The sequence below is a fragment of the Zerene cesonia genome, chromosome 10 (genome assembly GCF_012273895.1).
Source record: "Zerene cesonia ecotype Mississippi chromosome 10, Zerene_cesonia_1.1, whole genome shotgun sequence".
Classification (NCBI taxonomy): Eukaryota; Metazoa; Arthropoda; class Insecta; order Lepidoptera; family Pieridae; genus Zerene; species Zerene cesonia.
In genome coordinates this window covers 1,121,146-1,140,128 of record NC_052111.1, presented here as the reverse complement: position 1 = coordinate 1,140,128, position 18,983 = coordinate 1,121,146, and the positions used below count along the sequence as shown (strand labels likewise).

The following is an 18,983-nucleotide window of genomic DNA, read 5'->3' as shown; positions in this document are numbered from 1 at the left end:
TGTCTTCCATTTTCCTATTTATTTATTTTTGTCTGCTATTCACTTAATAGATATGGGGCAAAGATAAAAATAAATAAACCATACATTATAAAACGACTTAATTCTATTTAATTATTTAAGCATCGTGCAATAATATCTGAAATCTAATCAAACGGTATCGATGATTCAGCATAGTTACGTAGACAACGAAACGAAATTTACCAACCAATGTGCAGGTGTTCGTGTAACTATCAACAGTATAACTTATATTTTTAACGACTTTTTTTCTCTAAAAATGAGTGCCATCAAAAAATATTTCAAAAATGAATTTCAAAGTTCCATGTTCAAACTCGAATATCGAACGACGTCAGACTTTTATATTAGTTGTTTTCAAACCAACGAATCAGTTTTACCTTCATTGATAATTAGAGGTATTTTGTTCTTTGGATCAATGGCTATAGTAATATCTTCCATAGTGCTTACTGCTCAGGGTGGACAGGGTGGATATTGGCCTATTTACCTGACTCACTGGGGAATTGCAGTAAATATGATCTGTACCGGATTCGCATTTGCTGTATCTGTACTTGCATATATAAAACAACCTTATGGTAAGTTTTACTAAAATTATTTAAAAGTAAAATTTGAGGAGTAGTTATGGTTATCAACTTATACTTCTCCTTCTTCTCTTTGTTAATGGCTTCACCCAAAAGAGAGGTTATGCCAAAGATCAATGGAAAATTAACTCATACGAAATACAATGATTTATATCGATATATCAAATTTACATCTTGCAAGTAAAATCAAACCTAAGTACAGTTGGACTTACGTATGCAATGCAACAACTCGAAAATTAGCAATTTGTCAAATTATAAGAAAATTAAACAAAATCAGGCGATGAAGTCCTGCCCATAGTTAACGTATACCTATACATTTTATCCTTACAATGTCTCACATTTAATATCGTTACTAAACATCTTCCATCTTGATGAATATCTACAATTTCTTTTATTTGTAAATCTGTTTAGTAAGTATAAATATAATTATAAAGTGTTTTAAAATTTCAGGCGACGACTTTAAATTACCGTGGTTAGTTAAAGTCTATTGGGTTTCATCAAATATAGCGATACCTCTGTCATTCTTCATTACTATATTCTATTGGGGATTCCTGTCAGGTATCGTCAGTGACGACGGAGGTAATTATAAAATTTATGTAATGAAATAAAAAATATATGTTTAATTCTCCTTCAATATCCAATTATATAACATGTTAGTCTACGGAAATTATATTTACGCACATGTCCTTCGTCAACATATTATATTATCTCATGTACTTATTATGATGTCAGTACTTTTAGACTACCTACGTTCCGGCTTATATTCATGCGATGCAAGTAGCAACTATAATTAGGTTTGCAACATAAACAAAACATCCCAGGAGTTCCCAAACTTATTAATAATATGATTTAACAAGACGACATTCAACTAAAGAAAGCACTTCAAAGCAGGAAAACAATCAAATAAATAAACATGTCATTTTCTCCTTCCTATGAGGAGTCCACTGAAAACCAGTAATTTCAATGTGTATGGTTTCTGCAAAGATTTTAATTGATTTTCAGGGGAGCTCGAATTCGCCATCGATAAAGTATTGGACATTTTCATCCACGCTATCAACAGTGTTGTGATGTTACTGCTTCTGATAACAGCGAGACAGCCAGTGTACATACTGCACTTTTACCACGTCGTGTTGTTCGCGCTCATTTACTTGTTATTTAGTGTCATTTATTACGCAGCTGGTGGAACTGATATGTAAGTAATTTAATTGAAATATTAATTGTATCTTTATCCGAATTTTCTGATCCGATATATTATTCCCTATTCACAATGATGGTGCAAATTGATGAAATATTTGGATTTTACGATTACCACGCTGATCGAATCGATTGTGGTACTGTACAATAAATTAGTTTTTGAAGTACTTTTGGGATCATAAATTTTATTTAAGTATGATTAATGTGTGTGTTTTCTGTGTTCTAGAAAATGCTTACCAATTTTATAGATAATACTCGCGTAAAACGAATGCTTATTTAGTAATAAATAACCATTTTCACACTGCAACCTGCTCGAATATTCGGAATTAATAATATAACAAGACATAAAGAGAGACTTAGTCCTTCAAAAATCTTTGATTTCTAAATAATTACAGCAATTACAATATCGTTTATATCTTTCCCACAGGCTCGGCAACCCATTCGTTTATCCAATGCTTGACTGGAGCAATCCAGGAATAGCAGTGCTAACGGGAGTGTTCTCTGCTGTTCTGATCATTATCCTGCATTTCTTGATCAGCTTAATAGTGGTAGGACGAAATGCATTCAGTAGATGGATTTTAAAGGCTCTAACGTGAAATTTTCAATCGGCAAGTTTTAGACAATTAGAACTTAAGTAAAAGGAAAATTAATGACGTTCCGTGTAGATGTGATAAGAATGTAAATGTAAGTAAAAAGACAATTGCGATAACTCACTATAGTCTGACATATATTTCATAATTATCATAAAGGAATTTCAATGAGTGACCAAGTGTTATTTCTGCTTTCACGATTATCTCTCGTTATTTATCTGATTGATTATAATGTAATCAAAGATCCTGGACATTTTTGGTTTAGTTTCATATCTTTATTTCATGTATTTAGATAATAAAAGTTTATTCTAAAAATCACCTTTTGTTTCTAATTAATGAATTTTTGTATTGTAGGTTTTTATTAATATTGAAAGGACCAGATAAATCAAAGTGTTTATGCGGTTTTTGATTTGTTTTATTAGTTATGTCTTGTTTTTCTCAATCATCAATAGTATCTTACTACATTCTATTCATATACTACTATTTTTTTACTATTGGGTCTCTTCAAGTACACATTTACACATTTATAGATTTATTTTTAAGAAAGTTTACGCTGTTTGACGTATCTGCTTATCTCAAAAAAATCAAATATCAAGTAACATTTATTTACTTACATCAACTTTCAGAAACCTGTATTTTTATCGTATTTTCGTAGATCTGATTGATGTAATTAAAAGTATTTTTTTCAAATAATGAGTTGTATTCGTACTGCACAAAAAGAACATGGTTTCTTTTAATTAGAATGTGAAACTGAAACAATTAATATTATATAATAGGGTAGAAATGCGCGGCAGACAGTATCTGCAAAATAAATACGTGAATCAATAAATTTGGTCCCTTTATCTCTACTAATCGCTACGAACCTTATCTCACGCAATAGTTGCGGATAACGTTAACAAATTTATCAAATAAATATTATCATCGTCATAAAATAGTTTAATTATCTGTACGTTATGAACAAAGTTTCCAATGAGATAGCAACATTTCCTTGTACGATAGTTTAAGGATCGAAGTGAACATGGCAAATTTTTGGAATATAGTATTCTAGAAGATTTTCAAAATTTTTTTAAGAATCTGTGAAAACCAAAGTATGTTTAGTTATATTAAAGCTCGAAGAGCTTAAATCCAAGCTTCCAGCCAACCCGCTTATCACCTACCCTCCACATCCAGTTTAATTAATGCTTATTATAATGCCAAAATGTGTCTCCCATCAATATGTTACCAACTTTATTCGTAGTAAACAGAGCACTAGTATTCTATTCTCAAATTATAAAGGTTTATAACGTCACGTAATATAACTTTATCAGAAATCTTATCAGTGCGAACAGCTGTATCTCACTAGAAGTACGCGTAAATCCAGCGTGCAGTTTACATGTGAATTCCGTTCGGAGTAACATTGATTTTTCGTACAAATGGGTGCCACCAAGAAATATTTTAAAAGACAGTTCAAAACGCAAATGTTCAAGTTAGACTATGAAGATGCGTCTGATTTTTATCTGGGTTGTTACCAAAAAAATCGATCATGTGTGCCGCTGTTAGTTATGAGAGCTCTCCTGTTTTTTGGCTCTGTGGCTATCGTGGTAGCATCTCTAGTGCTAACTATACAGGCTGGAAAGGGCGCCTATTGGCCTATATATTTGACACACTGGGGACTAGTAATGATGATGGTCTCTACTGGTTTTGGATTTGCAATCTCTGTAGTTACCTTTCTCAAGGGACCAATTGGTGAGTATTGTATTATAATTGTATTCAATTGATTTGTTATTATTAGTTTTATAATATTTCCAAACAAAGTGTAAGACAATTAAGACAATAGGTAATATTACCCAAAACACCGTTTTATTCATAAGTATGTAATTAAGTATAAATTTCAGAGTTGCTTAATTCTAATTTGATTTCTTTCTGATAAATATGTTTAGTATTAAGATATTCAAGAATTTTATCATTACGAATTAAAGAATATAGATTACTTCGATTTCATTTAAATTGTTACGTATTTTTAAGATAATAAGAGAAAAACGGAACAGATATTGCGCGCACAATATCAAAAATTTGTATTTTTTTACTATAACTATTGTTATCAACCAAGCGCATAAACTGTAAATACAATATAATATAAAATACAGCTAAATTCAGTAACATATTTCACAATAGTCGGCCTTATCGCTTAATAATCACTTACACCCTGTATTTGCCTGCGAAATGAATCAAAAAATTGTGTAGGTAAATTTTTAATTTGTGTAGGTAAGTCGCAAAAATATAAGATATAAGTTAATAGTTATTTTATTGGAAGCCAATTTCTTAATAAAGTCTACTGAAAAGAGACCTACGAGAGACAATTTTCTCGTACTAAAATTTGCTCTAAATGCTACTGAACATTAATAACTAACAATGATTACAGATGGTACTTTTGGATTGCCCTGGTATATGAAAGCATACTGGGTGCTATACAACATTGCGTTACCATTGGCCCTGTTTATTACCGTATTCTACTGGGCATTTTTGGCTGGACTAGCAGACAGTGAAGAAGCAGGTAGGTCTACCATCAATTTAAATCTAAATGTATAAACGATCTTTTATCATTGGATAAATGACGGACTTATATAAACTGTACGTACCCAACAACATTTCTTTCGCCGAACCATTTCAGATTATCCACAACATCAAAAAAGAAGTTGACCCTGTTGTTATTTAATCTTAATCCTATTAATATTACAAATGCGAAAGTTCGTAGGATGTGTGTGTGTTTGTTGCTCTTTCACCCAAAAACTACTGAACCGATTGCAATGAAATTTGATACGTACACTGCTAGACAACTGGAATAATATAGGCAACTTTTTATCCCGATATTATACGGACAGCCAGTTTTTAAATAAATTATATCATAATTCATCAGATAATTTTATTTTTCGTAGTATTTCTGGTTTTAATTAAATACAACATAACTTACTACACATTTTTTATTTTCAATTACGAATGAAAAAAGTAAAATATGCTCGAAAAACACTTCTGAATTACAAGATAATTATTCAACCGGGTACAAATATCAGTTAATAAGGAAATCGAAATATTCAATATAAAGTTAACTATTCCGCAATTATAGCTAAAACTATATGTAAATAACCATCTTTAAATATTAACTTTATCTTCACCTACAGCGGAATTAGAACTAGCGGTGAACAAGGTTCTAGACATATTCATCCATGCCGTAAACAGTGTGGTGATGGTTTTACTGTTGCTCACTGCGAGACAGCCTGTGTTCATACTCCACTTCTATCAAGTCTTCGGCTTTGCACTGGTCTACATGATCTTCAGCCTTATCTATTATGCCGCTGGTGGCACTGACCAGTGAGTTTATATGTATTATCATTAATTTTAAACGACGTTCTTAAAACCTTAGAAGATTCTCAATTCGATTGTATTTGATTTAGTTTACTTGTTTGCTCCTTGGGTTTTTAAACGATTAGCGTGATTCTTTTTGTGTTTGGGCGTCGGAACTCCGTACTGGATAACCTTCTTGGTACAAAAAAAAAATTATGCTATACGTGTACACTCTTCTACCGAGAGCACTCGAAGAACATATTCAACGGTGACAGAATTTTTAAATCGGTCCAGTAGTTCCTGAAATAAGTATATTCAAACTAAAAAACAAATTCTTTGAGTTTATATTATTTGCGGACTAAATTACAAATAAGTTATTATAACTTTCCACTTTCCAGTAATCTTCTTGATATAAGGATATAACTGTTATGTTTGTTCTAATCTATAGAAATAACAAGAACAAATTATGCTACAATTGGTTCCTTTGTAAAAGCAATATCTCGTTACAGATTTGGTTTTCCATACATCTACCCCGTGCTCGACTGGAACCAGCCTGGCATAGCCACACTGGCGGTTGTGTTCTCCGCTATCCTGATTATCATCATCCACTTCCTCGTAGCTCTCCTAGTGCTAGCGAGGGACGCTGTTGGCAAATGCTATCGGAAAGACAATGGATTTAGTTTAACCAGCTAATCTCTGAATGTCGAATACATTAGTGTTAGTATTATTCTGAGAGTATGGTGGATGTAGTGCATTCATCTAAGTTTAATTGATAAAGTAATATATTTACATAAACAGTGACAATAAAGTGTTAGACAATTAAGAACACACATCATAAACAGTATGATATTGGCTGATGTTGGCAGTAAAATTATTTTGAAGCGCCTACTACTCTCTACTCCCTTATTTGTTGTTACACATTTTTTTGGACTAAGTTTTTCACTCATAAACAATTCTGTACATTCTTTATATATTGTGTAGAGAATCTGTCTTGTAAATAATGTACTAATTAAAATATATTTTTGTACTAATTTTATAAATAAATGATGTAATAAAACTTTGCATTTTAGTTATTTTAGTTTTTGATCCTAAAAAATGTAATGTTATGTATCGCAATGAAATATTGAATTTTAATAACACGATGGATTTTTTTATTATATCGATTCTGTAAATCCTATGTTTTATAAAATAAAACACATTCAGAACCTTATCTTACGTTTAGTTCCAAGACTTAGATAAGACATAATTAAATTGAAATTTGTGAACTTTCATAAGATTACGAATGCCTAACAACAATTTGTTCACTTTTTCCAAAAAAATGATTGCATTGGGAATTCTCAGTAGAAAAAAATTGGCGACGATAAGCCCTGTGACTCAATAGATAACCAAACCCATGAGATATCATATCCGTTTTAAGCGATAACTTTTATTTAGGTTATTTTTTAGTAATCATAACTCAATAGAGCTAAAATGAGTGCCATTAAGAAGTTCTATAAGGAGGAGTGTCAACTCCATATGATTGGATTGGAACATCAAAAACCATCGGATTTCTACCTCAGTGTTTGGCAAACTACAAGATCAGCGGTACCCTTATTAATATGGAGGACGTTACTGTTCTTAACTGCATTGGGCATCATTATAACGTCAATTACATTCTATTTATTGAGTCCCGTTTCAGTGGGCTACTGGTTCATTTATTTGACTCATTGGGGCTTGCTTCTAATGCTTTTGTCAACCGGTTTCGCAGTGGGGGTTTCAGCACGCTGTTATTTTTACGGACCAATAAGTGAGTAAAATTTACTTATTTAAAATTTATTAATTTAATTTATAGGTAGTGATATAAATAATCAATAGTGAAAATTACTTATTATTGTTGTTTATGTATTTAATTCAATCTGGAAATTTAATTTTTAGTCATCAATGTTCATTGAAAGATGTTTTTCATATCTACAATGAAATCCGGTGTGTATTTGAAAATAGGTGTGTATATATTTTGCTACAATTTTTTTTGCAGGCACTGAATATTCATTGCCGTGGTATGTGAAAACCTACTGGGTGCTTTACAACATATCTGTACCATTGGCGTTTCTCATTACAGTCTTTTACTGGACTATATTGTACGATGGTAAGTATTCATTTTTACTACCTATCTAAATACAATAACATAAAAAATACACTTGAAAGTTCTTCGTAACAAGTAAAAAGTGTAATTTACCATTTAAATGGTTTATTCATTTAGATGAAATATGCCTAACAAATCTAAATTATATTTAAATGCATCATTATTTTCTATTATGTATTGGAAAGAAAATTTATCAGTTATAGATATATGAAAGACGAATTAACGATATTTCCACCGTATTATAGGAATAATATCAAGTTTCAAATTCACATCAAAAATATTATAGTTTTAATCACTTTTCAAGAATCATAAACTGGCTAAAAAACGAGCAGCAGAGTTGCTTTTCATATATATATAATATAATATAATATCTTTATACTTTATCAATGACTGATGATGATGATGACCATTTACGACCCATGTTTGATGTTCACAGCCAACTTCTTAGAAGAAATGAACCGTGGCTTGGACATCGCGATCCACGGCATCAACTCGTTGGTGATGTTTCTCCTGCTGGCCAGCTCGGCCCACTCCACTCGTCTGGTGCACTTGGCGCATCCGCTAATATTAGCTGCTATCTACGTGATATTTGGAGTTATTTATTTTGTAGCTGGTGGCACTGATCCGTGAGTAGTAAAATATTGATTTCTTTTCACTTCCAATCATACCTTTGGTAGAAAATTCTTTAAAATGGGAATAATTCATTGTTTCAAAATACCCCAGCAAGTTTTCATTGTAAAATTCATTATTGTAATAAATTATTTACTCCTAATAAATTATTGTAGCAAATATTATTTTATGAGCAATGGCGCAATAGAAATGGAGGCGAATGTAATAAAAGTGCTATCTCATTACTAGTCTTATTCAACTCAGTAGAACAAAATAATTGAACAAACCAAATTATTGAACTTACTTACTGGAATTCGTAAATCGAAAGAGGTCTAAGGAAAAGAGCCAATTTCACCAATGATTAAGAACACGATCAAAGTCAACAAAACGAGTTTAAACTGTTTAACGCGATCAACAGTCACATTATTCTCCGCATTTATTAGCGTCAACTAAACTGAGTTCGACACAAAACTAGTTCAAATACTGAACCCACGTTCTTATGCGTGCATCAAATTTAAACGCGTTTAAAGTCTCTACACATTCAGTGACATGTTAATTATATTATTAAGTTTTATTTTAAATATGATACATTTTTAATATTGCTCGTAAAATTGTCAGTAACGGAAGCCTTAATAACGCCAAGTTTGGATTTTGAAGAAAGTTTTGATGAAGATTAGTTTCTAGTTACACAGATAATTTGAATGTGGGATCGGTTCTAATGGTGAAATCAGTTTTTCTTTAATGTAAGTCAGAGCTGACATATGAATCGTTTACATAGAACTGAGTTATACTGAACGCATTTTGAACTGTAATTGATGAAAAACCCGAAGAATCAGGACATCTGAGGTGTATAATAAATAGCCTTATGTAAGAAACAATACGAATTCACGCAATTCATATAAACTGTAGGTTTATTCTACAGTCATAATGTAACCCAGAAGCATTTATTGGTCACCAGTTATAGACCTTGATCGCTCACGTGGCATCCGGATCGAGAGTTTTAATGCTATAACCTTATTGTCTTTCACTTTATACCTATTTCAAATATATCAGAATTTTATTTTTCTTAGATAAGTCAAACGCAATATAATACTTTAGCACAAATATATATTCCTTGAGGTACCTCCAATTTGTAGGTATATATGAACATTGAACAATTAAACAATAAGAATATGATAGAAACATGTAAACGAATAAATATTTGATACCTATGTAACCTATCCTATTATCAGGCAACCGACTTCATAGTTTTTAACAACATTTAATGAACAAACTAATTAGGAAAATAATTATTTTATTACAATATAAGAGATAGAACAATAAAGACGACCTCCATTTAAAAGTATCTATTAAATAAATCTGTTCCGTGATGCACGAACGTTATTATTCCCTTATTCTTTACGTATCTATATTTAATTAAAACTAACTACACACTTATTTGGCTAGATTACGAAAAAGACCTTATTCTTATATAAATGTCGTGCATACTTATATATGTACTATACATATAAAGAATAATAAAATAGATAATTGTACCACCTAACATCCTAGAGCTATAAAAACTTTTATTTTCTATCTTTTATAGAGAATCATTGTTCTCGTGTACTATTCGCGGAAGTCATAATCACGCAAGTCAAACGGTGTAAAGGTCACGGTCATACAATAATTAATAAAAAATTATAAACGCATATTTGAAGAAATAGATTGATACATCTTTATTTTCAGGTATGGCAACCCATACGTATATCCTGTGGTTGACTGGACTAAGCCTGGAACAGCATGTCTGGTGATCTTCATCACTTTGATACTTTTATTCTGCTTACATTTGGTTACAATGGGCTTGGCAGCTATTCGGACATCCCTAGCCAATAAAATCCTGCGACCTTCTGAAACAGTTAATGCCGATGAAGATCTAGCACTAAGAAACAGAGGCGTATCGAATGTGTAGAACTTTGTTCTCGAAAGAAATAGATTTTAATTCGTCTGTTATTGTTATATTTGCCCATCGATTAATGTAGTATTCTTTATATCCAATAACTTATGATTTACAAATATACAATAATGCTATTTTTTCATTGAAATAAAATGTATTTGTTACGGATTACTGTTTTATTCCTCCATATATGATAATGATTACTAAACATGCTCTCTCACATTGCAAGATCGACATACAGGTGGTCAAACGTTACGCAAAGTTGGTTAGTTGTGAAAGAGAAATTCAAAATGCTTACTGCCCCATGTCTAAACACAACATATTTTGTAACTTTATTGGTGTGATGTACATTATCTCTATCATATACTGTTAGGTGAATTCAAACTTATTTTTCTAATTAATATCATTTATATTTAGAGATCGTGATTGTTCCTCGAACTGTTTTTTTATAAGCTTCACATGACCTTGCCTTACCATTAGACTCGATTTTGACCCGCTTAAAAACACAGACTTAATCCAAACTTTATACACTTATCAAACATAATTGACAATCTATGTTGACAATACATTATAAGTTTATCTTATTAGCCTGATTACGAGCGCCACCATTCAATAACTGCCTTAAATATACTCCCAAATCTGTGCAAGTGAGATAATTATTAATCAAATCATGTCTTGTTTTCTTTTTATTGTTTTATATTTGTTATTTTTGTTAAACAGCTGAAACCGCTCTAAATTATATTTTAGTCTATGCATCACAATGAAAGCAAACGTGCTTTTCATTGAGTTAAAATTGTTAAATTAAATGCTAAGCATTATTGGTTCCAGAAATAACAACATATTAAAAAAAATTGTGTTTTATATAAGTTGACATTTATATTTAAACACGAATAATTCTATGTAGATATCATAAGTAATTTAATTTTTAAAGAAAAGTAATTCCTGTATAGATTCTTGATAAATCTATAAAAAAACGATTCTTTCTTTTTGCCGTGAAAGAAAGAAATAAACAACGACTCGTTGTCATCTGTCATATCTTACGGCAGTATATTCTCAAATCTCAAATATAAATTCTTGCCATTCTTATAGCCAATACCAAAGTATGAGCTTATATGTAAATTAATGCGCTGGCTGAGATGCCCTATGAATTCCTAAACTTATCACACTTCGATCAATATGCGTAAGTGAAGGAAATAAAAATGCGTTTTTGTATGAATTTATAATATATTCCTGAACGTATTTTGTCAGGGACAGTAGGTACGTGTAACAGTATGTAACATTGTATGAATATTAGTTATTAAATGTACGAATTTGATTTGGATTTGGATAGTGTGCACAAAACACAGTGCACAAAACATAGAATAGATACAGACTCCCGGTTCTAATAAAAAAAAAATCCAACCTTGCGTATTTAAAACCTGTATTCCCTGTCCTGGCCCACTCCGCATTTCTTGGCATTGAATCACGATACAGCAGTGCTGTTGTGCGAAAGAACGGATTACATAAAGTTGATAGTTTACGCAAGTCGGCCTCAACTGGGCAGATACAACCGCACTACCACCTCAGTCGTACGCGAAACGCACGCGCTTTATTATTTTAACTGCAACTTACGAACAAAAAATATTTTCTTCTTTTATCGCTTACAAATTCAAAGCCCTTTACTATATATTTTTTAATACACTTTGTAATAGTCAACGCGAAGTTACGGGATCAAACTTATTCTATTTGTTATATTGATAAGTGATAAAAGATTTATCATCGATAAGGATTCCTCTCAATCCTCTCGCGAATGTTTACGAATTGTGAAACGTTTATCTAGCAATCGTGAACTGAGTCATTATGGTTTTATAGAAGTGTAGTGGACTAGCAAAACTGTGACAATGGTGAAATGTTCCAGGAAAAGTATCAAGCTCTGCGACTTGTGGGTGCTTTCGAATGAGAAGTTGAGTGATTTTTATTTATCGTCATGGCAAAAAGGAGAGTCGCCAGTACCAATGCTAGTGATAAGGTTGCTGCTGGCGGCGGCTGCCACGGCAATCCTCACGTGGTCTCTGTACTGCGGGGCTAGCCCCTACTGGTTGATATTCCTCACTAATTGGGGTGTGCTTATGGTGTTCTTGATGACATTTAGTGGATTAAATGTATCCCTGTTTGCTATATGTAGGAAGCTTCCGGGTAAGTAACATAATTGCTTGTCTATTATATAGTTTCGTTCTTTTCCAGTCAAAATTGTTATTTCTTTGTACCAACTTTACGATAGGTTAACCACCCTTGTTTAGATAAACGATATTATTTATATAGTATAAAGTAATTCCGATATGGTTTATTATAAATCTGGTTCAGGCAATTAATAATTGAATAAAAATTATAAAACAGTATATAATATGTGATGATATTTAAAAATAACGGAAGTACGTACGAATATCTTAATAGTAAAGGTACTATAAACAAAGACTTAATCTTTGTTTCCAGTTCAAAAACCTTCAGTATTTTGTCTCTTAAATTTGCATTAACTGCACTATCTCACATGATAGTGAACAATTAACCGATTTCTATATCGAAAGCATTGAACTGAAGGTGAAATTACTATCAAAGTCCTACATTTCCATTTTGAACATTGGTGAAAAAAAAATCCAATTCACAATTTTATACATGAGGATATTAAACAACCCGCATTAGGCCAAAACAATGGACTGGTACTTATTCCGGAGCCCTTCAAACCTCAACGACAGTGAATAGAGGATAATGAACAGAGTTTTTCATGTATCATTTGATCGCATGCAAAAAACAATGCACAGACACAAAGGCATGTAATTATTATTAAAATAGTATCCATCGTTTTTTTATTGTAGCAAAGGCACCAGACATTGTAGGTATCGTTTTTAAATATGATATATGTTTTAAAAATCAATATTATTCTAATATAAATATACTTTATATTAGAATAATTAATTTGCATTATACTTTGAATACATTTATATATACAACATACTACAGCAAATCAGAGACATCTATTAAAGTTTTAAGAACAACTTAATAATACCTACCCTATACCTATACCCTTAATAGTATCTTTACAAAAGTTGGAATTCCAACTTTTATAAAGGTACTTTATCGACAATCTGTAAAAAAAATTATAATGTTTAATGTTCTATATAGAATCGATTCCAAAACAATAACATTTTACGCACTTGGGTTAATTGTTAATCCAATAAACGTAACAAATGTTCAATTAATTAGATATTGAAAATCAATTTACGCTTAGTATGTTTGACTTAATTAACACTAGGTACATAAAAAAAATATTAACGTATCGCTCAATCGTCATTATCTCGAACTACTTTAATTATACCGCAAGAATTTCTGACGTAGATAAATAAATGCCGTAAAACCCGCTGCATTCAACAGGCACAAAACACAAAACCCGTTTTCAGGGTGCAATCGTATACATATCATTTACTGTATGCTTTTAATATCTTTCCAAGAATACATCCAAGAAACCCACTTTTACTTGACGGTAGGAAATATTGCAAAACGCGTTGCAGCAATCAACGCTTCGATGACACTCGTAATAGACGAGACATATTAAAATCGACCTTGACGTTATGTAATTTGCTTAATTTGTTGGTCATGCAACTTTGCTCTATACGATATTTAGCATACAAAGGGCGCAAAATAATTCTTCAAATGGAAAATATCTAATGGCAGGTAAAAATGTTTATGAGAATTAGTGCTAGAATCAAGCTGGTTCCAGAAATATGTATAGTGGTTGAAGAGAACTGAAAGCAACATTATCCGTAAGTTTATATGCTAGGCAGTATGTTGTGTAAACAACGCTTTATCCCATGTTCATTCACGAACGCTCGCTATTTGACTGTATTTGTATTCAGTGAACACGCGACATGGGTAGCGCGGGTGCTCACTGCGCGGTAATAACAGACCCATAATTGCCTATCTTTTATGTATGATGAAACAAGTCTATGAGCGCTGTTTGAAAATATCGCAAGGATCAATATTTACATGTTCGCGCAATTCCGCTTGAGGACCTAAAGAATATATAACGACAACGTAAAAACGATTCCAATGTTATTGTCGTTTGCTTGTTTTACTGTCGATTTCTGAATACTGCATTCAGAACGTGCGTGGTTGAATAAAATGCATGATTTTAATCTTTAATGAGAACAATAAATAGTCTAATCGTCGCTATAAGGATATAAAAACCTATGCTTATAAATATTCTTATTAATGATTATTAATATGAAGATTTCCAGAGAACCTTTACGTAGAAAAATATACTCGTACACTGCTTGATTTATGTTATACCGTACTTATTTGCTAATACTGTTTATTTTATACTTTTAGATATTGCTGATGGGAACCTACCGTGGTATATCAGTTTATATTGGCTCATGTACAACATTGCAGTTACAATATCTTTCATGATAACTGGCCTATATTGGGTTCTTTTATACAATCCAGGTATGTTACAAACTGCGATAGAAAGCATGCATTTTTTGTAAGTATAACCATTCATAAAAATAATGCTTAATCATTTTGCATTTTGTTTTATTTATTCCTGTTTGAAATTTGATTTTAGACTATTTCTCAAAAATATAATATTAATAATACATGATAACTAAAAATAATCACACTCTTATATAAATAAAATGCTTTTCACATTTTTGTGAAAATGTTGTCAATGTTGCAAAATCTCGTAGGTTTTATCATTTATCGTTTGAGAAAAATTGAGACTATAAATAACTTTTTAGTTGTATTTGTCACCTACGTATTTCTGTTCTTCTAATTTAAATCTAAATTATACACACCCATATATTCAAATATAATACAATTGCAGTGCTTACAAAAACAATATATCTATATGAATTCAAGCTTCTCATCCGCCTTAAACACATTAATATTTTCGCAATTTTCCCCAGAGCAGGATGAAGAAAATGGCCACGGGTTTTGGTTGGATCTGACTACACACGGCTTTAACTCGTGTATAGTGTTCTGCGAGTTCATATTGTCCCGAACACCCTTACGCTTTGTACACATTTACCAGCCCATGGCTATCGGTCTGTGGTACGCCATTTTCTCCGGCATCTATTATGCCGCAGGTGGCACGGACAGGTTGGTTTACATTTCACTGTTTTATAAACTCAAAGTCGCCATTTCTAAACAGCAACTTCATTGTTCTATGTTTTGATAATATAATATGGATGTTTATATGTTTAGAAGAAAAGACAAGATATCAAAATCATAATCTAGTGTACCTATTAATATTATAGCTGCTAAAGTTTTCTGTTGTGATGGACACATAAGAATGTTATTCAATCCGACCATAAGTCTGCTTGTCAGATTTTAAATAAAAAATACTAGCAAATGCCCGTGATACGCTAAAACAGAAGTCGCGAGTTTAGCTATAAGCCATATAAATTATAGTCCACGTGGACGGAGTCGAAACAAAAGCTACTGTATAATTGAACTGGGTCAAATACATTAAAAATTTCACAACTTGTTGAAACTATTGACATACAATGAAAACAGCTATCAATATTTATTGTCTGGCGTCTACGTACATTTTATTTAAATCATTGTCGTGTTTTTTAGCTTCGGTAACCCCTTCATTTATGAAATATTGGATTGGCGACAACCAACTCGGTCGCTGGCACTGGTCGCCGCTTCAGTGGCAGCTTTGATCATCTTGTTCACGTTGCTTTGGGGCATGACCCTCTGCAGGGATAAGATCTCCGTAGCCGTCATCAGAACAACTAGCTTGGATCTCCCTTTTACACCTCCTGATCGTCTAACACAGGCTGTTTAAATACTATATGTTATAGAAAGGTAATAATGTATTTATTTACAACATCAGCATATTTTGCAAATGATCAGGGTCTTTGTGGTTGCAACGACATTTTTATGACGTGTAAACCAGTTGAAGCAGCCCGCAAACATGGCAATTGTTATCTTTAGAACTTCAATGACTGTATTTACGCATGTGTTCAAATATGGCTCAACTATGTTATTGATAGCTGAATAGATACTGTTTATCACAGATTATACAGATTTTATTATCTATGGATGATTCACAAGTCATTGTATCAAAAAATAGAATACTTTGAGATACAATATGAATGCATACTAAGAATAAAGTTGCATATAAGATAAAGTAGTTTAAAATATATATTTATGGGATAGAGTTTTAAAACAAGTTTCCCATTACATTATTACCTAATTGTGACATGGATCAGCCTCTTATTGAGTAGGTAGGTATATAGATAAATAGGTTTTAAAACTCGATAAACCATTTGTAAATAAACCTACTTTTTAATAAAATAATTCTCGGGAAATTTATAAAAGAGGCTAAACATAGTATCAAAATGAGCTCAAATATCAAATGTGTATGATTTTAGAATTTTTGACCTTCATTCAATTTCGTTTTAGAAAGAAATTGCATTTATAATGTAAGGCTTTATTATCTTAAACATTATGTATATATATTCATATACATAATAGTTTTTACGAAACCAAATATAGTAGATAAATACATTAATTTTCGGTTTACACTAGCATTTTAATTTATTACGCTATACTTTTAAACATACAATACGTTTTATGTCTTCATAAATACAAGACATCGATACTAAATGTTATGAATGCCACGATCAAAAAATGAAAAATATGTACAGTACCTACTGATGCAAGCGCAATAATTTAGCGCATCTAACAAAGATTAGATGCGTTTAATGCATGTTCAAAGCCAATTTGTCAGCATTTAGTCACAAAGTTATGATATTTTTTTGTTTACGTACCTCTATTTGTGGTGTCTGCAAATAGCTAGAGAGCTGATAGCAGTTTAAAAATGTGAATAATGTGTACTAAAAATAATATTAAAATCCGAAAAATACGCAAAGTACGTAATCTTTCCCAGAAATAAAATTCAGAAAGCAGCTCTGTTCTTTTTTTTTGGGTTGTTATATATGAGAACTAAATAGAGCCCTCCGAAAATGATTATTAATCTATGCAAAGATTTGCATTTTTGCTGTAACCAGCTCTCAAACCATCTGTATTATAGTTATTTTTTATGGAAAATGTAAATAACGTAGATGTATTAAAGATATTTGGTACGTTTTAAACGTTTTTTTTTTTATTTTACTGTCGAATTCTGTATGTATTAGCTTTTCTACAATACTTTTGTACTACAAACTAATAGTATTTTATCTCAATGTCCAATATACATTACGTGCCGACCAATTCTTATATATCAGTTGTACATACACATATGAAGTAGTTGGTAAATACCTTTGCCATTTAATAACAACTCTGTGATGATAGAAGATGAAACATAACACACATGACTCAGTATAGTAAATTAGCAACTGCTGAATAGAGTCATTATGATATATTTATTCTGACAAAAGGTGTCAATGGGTAATCGCAATTAAACAACAGATAGATTATCAAAAACATTTATTCCTATAGCAAAATCTGCATTAAACACAAAGCAACCAATTACAATACAATAATAACAAGACTAAATATGATATGTGATTAATTAATTAATAAAAGTCTGACTTAGTGTCTGTACTGTGCGAACGCGTGATTACAAAATAAGCAGATTATAATAAACAAATATACAATAACAACTTAAACAATAAACAATGTATAAATATAATTTAGAATTTACATAACACTCCGAAGCGGTTTCGATTACTGTATGGCAAAAATAATATAAAAAGAATCTGTGTTTTACGATAACTTTTAAGACATATTATGCAAATAAATGACAAAATGTATGTATAACTGAATTATAACAATAAAGACTTAATAAAGTCTTCAAAGCTTCTTTCGCTTAAATTTAAATAAAAAAACATCGTGAAAAATTAACTCTTAGCAAATTATGCCCTAATCAATATTAAACGAGTACATAGTCGTTGCAGAATAAATTCATATGGATACTTAAATAAGCTAAATTATAAATATTGTACCTAGCAATCTCAACCGCAAAGAGTATATAAAACATTAACCTTATTGCATAATAATTTTAACAAAATGATTTTTGGACAACAGTCTCGAAAAATAAGCCATCTTATACGTTTACGTCTCCAAAAATATATTTTCTTATGTACAGTATAATTAAACACTACATCAATAAAAAATATCAGTATATAAACCGATTGCTAAAAATCATATTGCAGTAAGCGACTTCAGTTTGAGCAGCATTTATTTTATAAATAGCAATTCTAAATGAGTCTATACGTTAGTTATTAATGTAACGCAGAAACTATAAAATTATACATTCAATTATAATTTAATTCTGAAAATAAGAAGTACTTATATTACAAACGGATTTTTTCCAGGCTGCGAATGAAATTAAAAAAACACGGACACCGTAATTTCCAGAAAATCTAAATCACAAAACAATCAAACACATTGTCATAGTTAATAAAAAATGCAAAACCGTTTAAAACTTTCACAATAAGTTATTCTTTTGACACGTTTTCAATATTGATTATTTTAAGTCCCAATAGCACAACCGACAAACCGACAACACACACGGTATCATATTGCACATTAAAAAAAGCATTTAATTATCCAACTTTTAATTCATAGCAATCGAT

The 18,983-nt window shown here is 31.3% G+C and overlaps 4 protein-coding genes across 4 annotated transcripts; all 4 read left to right on the top strand.

Moving 5' to 3' along the window:
• The first annotated feature begins 217 nt into the window (after positions 1–217).
• Positions 218–2,394, top strand: LOC119829327 (protein rolling stone-like). The gene is made up of 4 exons (XM_038351797.1): positions 218–587; positions 1,044–1,151; positions 1,596–1,785; positions 2,215–2,394. The coding sequence occupies exons 1-4, from the start codon at positions 275–277 to the stop codon at positions 2,381–2,383; spliced, it is 780 nt and encodes a 259-aa protein (XP_038207725.1). The 5' UTR covers positions 218–274; the 3' UTR covers positions 2,384–2,394.
• Positions 2,395–3,454: 1,060 nt separating this feature from the next.
• Positions 3,455–6,742, top strand: LOC119829588 (protein rolling stone-like). Its single transcript, XM_038352167.1, has 4 exons — positions 3,455–4,102; positions 4,779–4,910; positions 5,536–5,725; positions 6,208–6,742. The coding sequence occupies exons 1-4, from the start codon at positions 3,790–3,792 to the stop codon at positions 6,389–6,391; spliced, it is 819 nt and encodes a 272-aa protein (XP_038208095.1). The 5' UTR covers positions 3,455–3,789; the 3' UTR covers positions 6,392–6,742.
• A 426-nt stretch (positions 6,743–7,168) lies between these two features.
• Positions 7,169–10,377, top strand: LOC119829326 (protein rolling stone-like). Its single transcript, XM_038351796.1, has 4 exons — positions 7,169–7,484; positions 7,713–7,823; positions 8,257–8,446; positions 10,155–10,377. Exons 1-4 carry the CDS (start codon positions 7,169–7,171, stop codon positions 10,375–10,377), a joined length of 840 nt encoding a protein of 279 aa, XP_038207724.1.
• Positions 10,378–11,846: 1,469 nt separating this feature from the next.
• Positions 11,847–17,481, top strand: LOC119829711 (protein rolling stone-like). Its single transcript, XM_038352350.1, has 4 exons — positions 11,847–12,537; positions 14,725–14,841; positions 15,300–15,492; positions 15,973–17,481. Exons 1-4 carry the CDS (start codon positions 12,243–12,245, stop codon positions 16,184–16,186), a joined length of 819 nt encoding a protein of 272 aa, XP_038208278.1. The 5' UTR covers positions 11,847–12,242; the 3' UTR covers positions 16,187–17,481.
• The last annotated feature ends 1,502 nt before the right edge of the window (positions 17,482–18,983 follow it).